The sequence below is a fragment of the Arvicanthis niloticus genome, chromosome 12 (genome assembly GCF_011762505.2).
Source record: "Arvicanthis niloticus isolate mArvNil1 chromosome 12, mArvNil1.pat.X, whole genome shotgun sequence".
Lineage (NCBI taxonomy): Eukaryota > Metazoa > Chordata > Mammalia > Rodentia > Muridae > Arvicanthis > Arvicanthis niloticus.
The window spans coordinates 72,973,524-72,983,175 of NC_047669.1; the positions used below are offsets into that span (position 1 = coordinate 72,973,524).

The 9,652-nt window shown below is 47.4% G+C and overlaps 1 protein-coding gene across 2 annotated transcripts in view; it reads right to left on the reverse strand.

Moving 5' to 3' along the window:
• Positions 1-1,939: 1,939 nt before the first annotated feature.
• Positions 1,940-9,652, reverse strand: part of Gart (phosphoribosylglycinamide formyltransferase, phosphoribosylglycinamide synthetase, phosphoribosylaminoimidazole synthetase) — a 28,194-nt gene continuing 20,481 nt past the window's right edge. The window contains exons 17-22 of one of the 2 annotated variants that reach the window (XM_034515206.2): positions 8,724-8,930; positions 7,650-7,787; positions 6,492-6,622; positions 6,005-6,146; positions 4,774-4,889; positions 1,940-4,687 (exon numbers count right to left, since the gene is read on the reverse strand). In XM_034515206.2, the coding sequence (XP_034371097.1) occupies positions 4,487-4,687; positions 4,774-4,889; positions 6,005-6,146; positions 6,492-6,622; positions 7,650-7,787; positions 8,724-8,930 (935 nt within the window). In that variant the 3' untranslated portion in view covers positions 1,940-4,486. The remainder of the gene's footprint in view (positions 4,688-4,773; positions 4,890-6,004; positions 6,147-6,491; positions 6,623-7,649; positions 7,788-8,723; positions 8,931-9,652) is intronic. The other variant, XM_076943154.1, reaches the window with a different exon arrangement.

Below are 9,652 nucleotides of genomic sequence, written 5' to 3' on the forward strand. Positions count from 1 at the left end.
CAAGAATAAGAGAGAGAGAGAGAGAGAGAGAGAGAGAGAGAGAGAGAGAAGAAGAAGAAGAAGAAGAAGAAGAAGAAGGAGGAGGAGGAAGAGGAGGAGGAGGAGGAGGAGGAGGAGGAGGAGGAGGAGGGGACACAGCACAGTCAGGAGAGCGCTGACCTCATGAGCAGAAGGGTCTGGCCATCTCCAGTTCAGTGAGAGACTATCTCTAAATAAACAAAGGTGAGCCGGGCAGTGGTGGCGCATACCTTTAATCCTAGCACTTGGGAGGCAGAGGCAGGAGGATTTCTGAGTTCTGGGCTAGCCTGGTCTACAGAGTGAGTTCCAGGACAGCCAGGGCTACACAGAGAAACCCTGTCTTGAAAAACAAAACAAAACAAAAAAGGTGAGTGGCACCTGAAAGACACTCAAGATTGTTCTCTGACCCGTCTCTGTATGTATACACACGCATGTGCATGCACATACCCACAGCTGAGACTGGGTGGATGGCAAGGTGAACTTAAAACAGGACAAGCAGCTTCTTCTGTCCCTAAGATACATCTCAAGCCCCCGAGTGGACTGCTGTGTGGGCCCAGCAGAATGCTGCTCTCACCTCAGTCTGCTCAGGAGCTAAATGTGAGTGGCCATGGCTCAGGAACACAGGCTCAGTTGCCTCGTTGGAACACCACGTTCCAACATGGTGCAGTTCCTTGAATTTTTGTTTTGTTTGAGACAGGATATATTGGGACGTTCTCAGACTGGCAAATGATATAATGACACACAGGCATATTAATGTTTTAAAGCTTAGGGCTTAGCTGGGCACTCTCCTGACTACTCTATCCTGACTTATCCTGGCCTACATCCTGACATGTGGCCAGGTCTACCTCTGGTCTATCTATCCACCTTCAGGTCAGCTGGTGACTCCTCTTCTCCCAGCATCCCTCTCTGCCCAGATCTGCCTTCTACTTCCTGCCCAGTTATTGGCTGTTAGCTCTTTATTACAACCAATAAGATATAAGGCTAGATTGCCTTAGGCAGGTAAGGAAGAATGGGTATTTACAAAATATGAGACTAGGGATGGGCCATAGAAATAACAATACCAAGATCCTGCCAGCATTTAGCTCTCTGCCAGTACAGAATTAACAATGGAGACACCTATGTAGACTAGGCTGGCCTTGAACTCACAGAAATCCTCCTGCCTCTGCCTCGATATTGTTGGAGTTATAAGGGTGTGCCACCATGCCTGTTAACAGAACAAAGAGAATATTAAGTCAAGACATCTTTCAAATATTCTGGTGGAAACACCAGTTAGATGCTTACAGCAAAGCAAGAAGATCTCTGTTGTAGGCTTTGACACTACCTAATGACATTCTTAGCTTTTGGGTCCATGGAAGCTAAGGGTGTGTTCATGTGTTTCAGAAGTGTTTACACATCAGTCACTAGGGTGCTGGGTAATATATGGGTAGGCAACTGATGGCTACTTAAAGGACTCAGAAGGCCCAGGACAATGACTCTGGACCTACAACATTCCAGCTCTCCATAGTCATTGGTCTTCTACCCAGTCAGTTCATCTTTGTAGAATATGTTAAGGTAGGTGTGGCTTTTTCCTATGAACTTCTGCTCACACCTGGAACCCGGCATGGTATAGAACACACACACACACACACACACACACACACACACACACACACACAGAGTTTTATTTCCCTATGCATGCATACCCAACAAGTTTCATTTGCAAATTAGATGTAATAGGGGCTGGAGAGATGGCTCAGTGGTTAAGAGCACTGACTGCTCTTCCATAGGTCCTGAGTTCAATTCCCAGCAACCACATGGTGGCTCACAACCATCTGAAATGGGATCTGATGCTCTCTTCTGGTGTGTCTGAAGACAGCTACAGTATACTCATATACATTAAATAAACAAACAAATAAATAATATTAAAAAATTAGACATAATAGAAGATACAAAGGGTTTAATGAAAACTTGGCACTCCTTTAATCCCAGCCCTCTGGAGGCAGGCACAGGGTAGAGCTCTAGGAGTTTGTGTTAGTTCTGGTTTTACTGCTGTGAACAGACAGCATGACCAAGGCAACTCTTATAAGGACAACATTTAATTGGGGCTGGCTTACAGGTTCAGAGGTTCAGTCCATTATCATCAAGGCAGGAACATGGCAGCATCCAGGCAGGTATGGTGCAGGAGGAGCTGAGAGTTCTACAGACTGACTTCCAGACAGCTAGGACTAGGGTATTAAAGCCTACACCAGTAACACACCTCCTCCAACAAAGCCACTCCCTGGCCCAAGCATATACAAACCATCACAGGGTTTAAGGCTAGCCTGGTCTATACATGAAATTCTGAGGCATTCAGGGCTACATAGTAAGTCCTTGTTCTTTGTTTTTATTTATTTATTTATTTTTTGAGGCGGGGTTTCCCTGGCTGTCCTGGAACTCGATTTAAAGATCAGGCTGGCCTCAAACTCACAAAGATCTACCTGCCTCTGCCTCCTGAGTGCTGGGATTAAAGGCATGTTCCCTGCAAAAGAAGCTAGGGCATGACAGAAGAGCAAAGAGAAGGGTCAGGTGAGCAGTGGTCATTATTACAGCACTGGACTGGACATGCGTAGATGATCTTGGCAACTTTAAACCTTATTACACTTGGTTATTTTTTGTATGTGTAGTTTTGTGTTTTGTATGTTATGGTACACACTTAAGGAGTTGGTTGTCTCCTTCTGTCCTGTGGATCCTGGTGATCAAATTCAAGGTGTCAAGCTTGAAGGCAAGAGTCTTTACAGATTGAGCTATCTCAATCTTCAATAACTAATGTTTGTATACTAAGACAGTAAGTTACAAATTTGAATAGTTGAAGGCCAACTTAATATAGCATCTTCCAATAGCCACTCATATTCAATGTGTCTAAATAGTATTCTGTTGTGACCACCAAGGGAGCCAAGCAACCACTGTTGTGGGAGTTTGGCAGTGCTGCCTGGAAAGGGTTAGCCCATCATCTGGGCTTGCTGATTCTGAACAAGCTTCACCTGTGTCCATTGCTCCCACCTGCTGTATGCAAATTTGCCTTAATTGCCAGCGGCTGAGGGAGGAGCTTGGGTATAGGCCAGGGTAGGCAGTCCAGGAGGCTCGTCTATGCAGTCATAGGAACAACCTTCAAGCCTGCGGGTTGGAGGAGGAGCATCCAGACCTGTTCTCTGTAAGGAAGTCCAGGCATGCACCCACTGTTTCCCCAGTGTGAGGTTTGGCAGAATGCAGCCTGGGTTTGGGACCCAGGGGTAAGGAAGACATTGTCTCCTCTTCCCCTGGGAAGGGGCATGGCAGCACGCTCTCTGACTACTCCGCCCTCTATTATCACCTCTGCTAGTCTAAGGTGTCTTACGGTTTCCGGCAACCAGACATTCCAGACACATGGATTCTTCTCTGGGGAGACATGGCATCAGCTACCGTACGGGAAGGCTAGTACTTAAAAAAAAAAAAGGAAGATTAGCTTGAAATAAAGAGTCAGACCATTAATGCACTGTTGTTAGTCTTGCAGTACTGAGGAGCAAAGCGAACATTCTAACCTCCAGATTATAGGTGCACACTGACTTCTCGTAGCCGGTTTCTATGTCTGTGGTTCCACTAACCTGCAGAATCTCCTTCCCATCTGCCAACTGTCCCTTCGACTGTACGGGACAGCAGCATGACTGCTGATGACTGCAGATGACTGCAGACCTAGTCTACTGTTTTAGACAGGCAGACTCATCTGCCGGTGGTTTCTTACTAGTCAAAGGGAAAAGTTGTCATGGTGAGTGGCAAAGGCCCGGTGCGCCCCACCTGCCTCACCCACCTCAGAGGCGGCAGTCAGTGTCTCTGCTGGGGCCGGGCCGCTTTCCCTCCCTCCACATTATACATTTTTCTTTCTCTCTTGAGATAGGGTTTCTCTGTGTAGCCCTGGCTGTCCTGGAACTCTATCTGTAGACCAGGCTGGCCTCGAACTCACAGAGATCCACCTGCCTTCTGGGTGCTGGTTTTAAAGGCCTGCTCTACCGTATCCTGGATTTCTTTTCTTCCTCTTTGAAGGCTACAGTTTAAGGATCTGCTGTTGTTTTGAATTTAAAGCTTGAGAGGTTCCAACACGGTCTCTGGGTGCCCTTAGGTGAGGAGTCCAGTTGTGTGGGCTGCTCAGCAGTTCAAGGGTGGCTGGCTGGCTTTGGTCATCACTCTTCATGAGTCTCTGGGAGTAGAAAAGCATGGTAAGCAGTAAGCTTAGAGATCTCTTGTCTGGGTTCCTATGTGCTCAGTATGTTGGCAGCCTAGACCTTCCTACTTCTGGATGTGTTTTAAAAATGCTAAATAAGTTTTGTTTTTAAGGAACCTATTTATTAAAAAAAAATGGCAGCGGGTTAGGATTAAAGTCTTTTTGCTAGCAGGTATTTCAGTTTGGCAATGCCATGATGAAAAGGCACCTAGCAAAGCCCTGCTTCTCTCTCTTAGCACTGGGTGCACGCCTGCATCAGGACGAGCCCCGCTCTTCGGTCCAGTGGATCTTGCCATCTTCTCCCAGCTGCACGGCCCCGCTGGCCACCAGCTGGAGGGCTGCAGGAAAGATCTTATGTTCTGCTACTTTGACTCGTTCAGACAGTGTAGCAACAGTGTCACCCCTCTGCACAGGGACAGCTTCCTGCAGGATGATTTGTCCGGCATCTACATCTTCCTGGAAAAGGAAGCAAATGTTTCCAACCTTGCTTTCTGGCCAGTGTAGACTGCATCCAGACACTAGGTAGGAATAGACATACTCACAGCCACAAAGTGTACGGTACACCCAGTAATTGTGACTCCAGCTTCTAGGACTTGCTCGTGAGCATTTGAACCCTTAAAAGAAGGGAGCAAGGATGGGTGGATGTTGAGCATTTTCCCTAGAAAGCAAAAAGGCAGCAGTCAGAAATCTCGGATCTGTTTACTCTGCTAAAGGAACAAGTGCTAACTACATTTACCTTAGGAAGTACACTCTGGAGGGAAGGTGCCCACTATTGTCTATGTGCAGACCAATGACCACAAGAGGCTGCAGTCAGAGGTCTTAGGAAGAGAACAGGGCTGACAAGATGGCTGACAGGGGCCCAGGGTGCCCGCCACCATGCCTGATGATCTGCATGCAATCCCCAGGACACACACAGTGGACGAGGCACCTAAGCCTACAGTGTCCTCTAACCACCACAGCATGCTAAGGTGACCCCTGCTCCTTGCTCACGAAGTAAATAAAGTGCAAGGGGAAAAGGAAACAAGAGATTGTAGATACTGTGTATTTTTAGCGACAACACCTTCCTTGTCATCTTCTGCATGTTATATAGGAGGGCATGGGCCTCATTCCTTTCTGTGGCACCAGGACCTGACACATGCCAGGTAGGTAAGGGCTCTCCCACAGAGCTAGCCCCCCAGCTACTGCTGTCCTCTATTATTTTGTCATGAGTGTTTTGCTTGCATGTATGCCTGGGCACCAAAATTGTGCCTGGGGCCTGGAGAGGCCAGAAGAAGGTGTTGGGTCCCCTGGAGACAGAAGGTTGTGAGCTGTCATGTGGATGGTGCTGGGACAGCACTCAGGTCCTCTGCAAGAGCAACAAGTGCTCTCAACCACAAAATGTCTCTAGCTGCTAGCTCTTGGGTTTTGAGACAGGGTCCTGGCCTTAAACTGATTATACCAAGGCTGACCTCTGCCCAGCCCTCTTCATCTTGGGGTCCTCTTCCTCATTCTTTCTCCTGTTCATTCACTTTGCTTTTGAGAGAGTCTGGTTTGTATAATCATGCTGGCCTCCTGCCTCAGCCTCAGGATGTTGGGGTTACAGGTGTGGACTGAATCTCACTTCTTGTTGACTTCCCGATTCTAGTGACAGTAAAGCGTGTCTTTGCAGTAATGGAGACAGTGATTAGGGACAGCCAGTCTGACAGCTGAGTGACCTGGGCATTTTCTATCAAAGCCAAGGGAACTAGTTACACTCCACGTTAACACCCTTGAGTGTGAGAACTGTTTGCTTACCATCCCATTTTCTGACAAAAGGGCCAGAGAGAATCCTCATGAATCCTGCGAGACAGACGATGTCTATGGAAAACTCTTCCAGGACACAGTCAACTGCGTTGTCAAATTCAACACGATTTTTATATAATTTATGATTAATTACCTGTAACAGGAAAAAGTAAATACCCTGTTTCAGTAGATTAACCATAATTTAAACACAACCTCGCAGAGACTACACTTCAGCTATACCCACAAGAGGATGGCTGAGGAACAGGCAGGATGCAGTAGAAAAGTAAACCAGCACCCACCCCGAATTGGGAAGTTCCACGATTACACAACCACCCACAGCCTCATGAGAGCAGAGTGAGGTCAAGTACAGCCCACAGGGGATGGAGGTGTGGGCACAGTGGTACATCTGAGGCTCCAGGCTGCGTGTCTGCCACTAAGCAAGCAAAGCACCCGCCTGCCAGGCCCAGCCTGCAGGAAGGCCTTTTCTGCAGTCACTCACCCTGGTGGGAATACCGGCTCGCTCTGCTCGGTCTAAGCCAGCTACAGCAGCTTTGTTGGAGATGACGAGAACAATGTGAGAGGAGCTCTTGGAATCTGCAGTGCTGTCTATGAGCGCCTGGAGGTTTGACCCTGAAAAAGCAGAAAGGCAAGTGAGCTAACACTTCTGAGAGCTCCGCCCTCCTCACGATGCCCTGGCTCCCCACGGCGGCCTCTTTGCTTTATCATAACCTTGGGCCTAAAATATATTCAAACTGTAAGAGCACTCAGCAGGGCAGCCATGGCACAGGGCCATTGTCTAAGTCTAAAGACTTAGCTCAGGTGCTTGCGTCAACACCCTGTTCAGGGCGGTGCTACTCGTGGGAAAAAACTGAGCTGGGTGTGGTGTCCCCCAACTAGGAAGGCTGTAGCTAGACCAGCCTGGGTTACATGGTGATTCTGAAAGCAAACAGCAAAGTCACCGCGGTAAGCAATAGAACCAAATGTTCTCCTACCCAGGTCTTAATTTCAATAAAAGACAATTTTAGAATATTATATTTTAATCTCAAAGTCAGACATGTAAGGGCTAAAATACCAGGTTAATAACATTTGTCATTTCTCACACTTAAGGACATACCGAAGGTGAACACACCTAAACTAATTATTACTTCAGTTTTTAAGCGTTTCTACCTATCGAAACACGAAAGAGACGGGATCCTTATCCTTTCGTGTTTGCTATGTTTCCTGTATGTGCGTGAGGGTTTGCCTGCTGCTCAGACTTCGGAGGAGGGCATCGGATGCCCTGGAGTTAGGGCTGGTCGTGAATCACTGTGTGGGTGCTGGAAATAAAAGCTAGGTTCTCTCAAGAGCAGCAAGTGTCCTCAACAGCTGAGGAACTTCTCCTGGCTGTTTTTGGAGGCAGGATCTCATTGTGTAGTCCTGTTTGGCCTGGAACTCATGTAGACTAGGCTGGCATTGAGCTCAGGAATCTGTCTGCCTCTGCTTCCCGAGTGCTGGGACTGAAGGCTGCACCGCCAGGCTGTCCTTTCTGACTTTCTCTCAGCCATTGTCCCACGTCCCCTATGCTGACCCCCGTCCCAGGTTCTTCTAGAGCTTCTTTATCACCCAAGTTCTTCCCACCCCACCTGTGTGAACGGTGGTGAGGGAAGCCACGCTTTACCTGTTCCAGATATTAGGACAGCCACTCTTGCCTTCTTTTGTTGGACAGGAAAATTACTTCTCGGGAAGCCATTTGCCACCAGTGACCCATTTGTTTGTATGGTTTCAATCAGATTCTTAACTCTGACACGAGGGGAGCCTTTATTTCAGTTATATAAATAAGAACAACTATGAATTAATAGGAATAATAGAGAAACATCCTAAGAAAACTTTAGAGTATTGCATTTTATGCTGAAAGTAAAATCATCAGGGACTACAATACCAGGTTAGTAACATTTACCACTTCTGCTTTTAAAACCACACTGAAGCTGAACACATGTACTGACTACTGCAACTAGGAGCTACTGCACTGAGAACGCACCAGCGCTCTAAAGCACAGCTACATAAGATAATGCCTGCCCGTTCCCCACAACCCGCAACCTTCCTGATGCGCCATGCACACAGTGCTATGCCAGCCTGGCTCTGTGGGAGGCATGGGACCCAGCAAGGCCATTCAACACTCATAGAGGATGCTGTTTTGAGAATGGGAAGGCTTCTTACTACAGTGTAAGCTGAAGGATGTAACTGTGCAGCCCTGGGAGAACATGCCTGTAAGGAAAACCTACACGGCATAGAGTAGATAGACAGACAGATAGACAGACAGACAGACAGACAGACAGACAGAGGCAAGGTGTGCTGACATCATTGTTAGCTATGTGAATGGCTCTGTCTGCCACCCTGTCAAATTCTGATGAGTTCTGACCAATACAGAGGACTGGTCAGGGTGCTCACTCACTAATGCTTGAGTTGAGCTAAACCTCTAGGCAGAAGTATGAGGTGTTCTGTGTAGTGACTTTATCCTGGGAAATAATCCTGTGCCACTGGTGTGGTTGTGCATGTGAATACACCCAGAGATGTCAAAGTTCCACAGTGGAAGAAACACACGTGTTCTGGCACCAGTGTAGACAACCCATGATGCATCTGGGTAAAGATAGATGGCATGGCAGTGGCTGGAATAAAGGGTACAGAGCTTGACAGGCAGAGAGCTGAGTTATATTCAAGATTATAAACCTAAAAGCCAAGAAGGAGCTGTTACCTTCAGGACACGCAACGACACTGCCTATCACCCAGGCTTCTTCCTGGTGCTGCCGAATGTCTTGTAGAACCTGCTCTGTCTGGTCCCTCGACACCACCAGGGCAGCTCCAACCCCACAGTTAAATGTCCGAGCCATTTCTTCTTCAGAGAGCTGTCCTTCCTGCTGTAGCCATGAGTAGATCTTGGGGACCCTCCAGGTGCAGGCATCTCAAAACAAGAGTCACCCAATTAATCTTCTGTCCCATACAGAGTCCCACCAGACGGCCCCCGTGTATGGAATAGAATATTTATGGTCCTCTCAGATCCCATTTCTGTCAGCACTGAGCCTTGGAGGAGAGAAGCTCCATACTTCATGAACTTACAGATCTTTAGAACTCCCTCACTATGTAGATGTGCTAGTGGCTGGTCACAGCGGAGACTGGCACACCACCCTTTGTCGACGTTTAGCTGAACGATAAGAGGTGCCCTCATTACTGTATGGAGCTGTGCAGAGGGCAGTCCTGCTACAGAATGGTTTCTATAAATACCTTGTTCCCTGAAGTTCTTTTAAAATTTAGGTTCCAACCTAACTCCTCTTCAGTCACAAGCCATACAGCAAACATCTCATCAGATACATCAAATAAAGGCTTATTACAGACACTAGCACAAAATCCTTCAATAATAAAGTAATATGGATACTTTTTTTTGGAGTGTATGGGTTATAGGATTTGATTTACAAAATCTATACTGAACTACTTAGGATGACCCTGAAAGATTATTTAGCTTTGGTCCTGGTTGGAATTTTTTGTCAAGCTGACACAGCTAGAGTTATCTGAGAGAGGAAAAGGTGTCACAACACAACCCCGACTGTGTGCAGGCCTGTGGGGAGGGCCAGCTCAGTGTCACCGATGGTCCTGGGTGGGATAGGAATGCAGGCCACAGGGCACAAG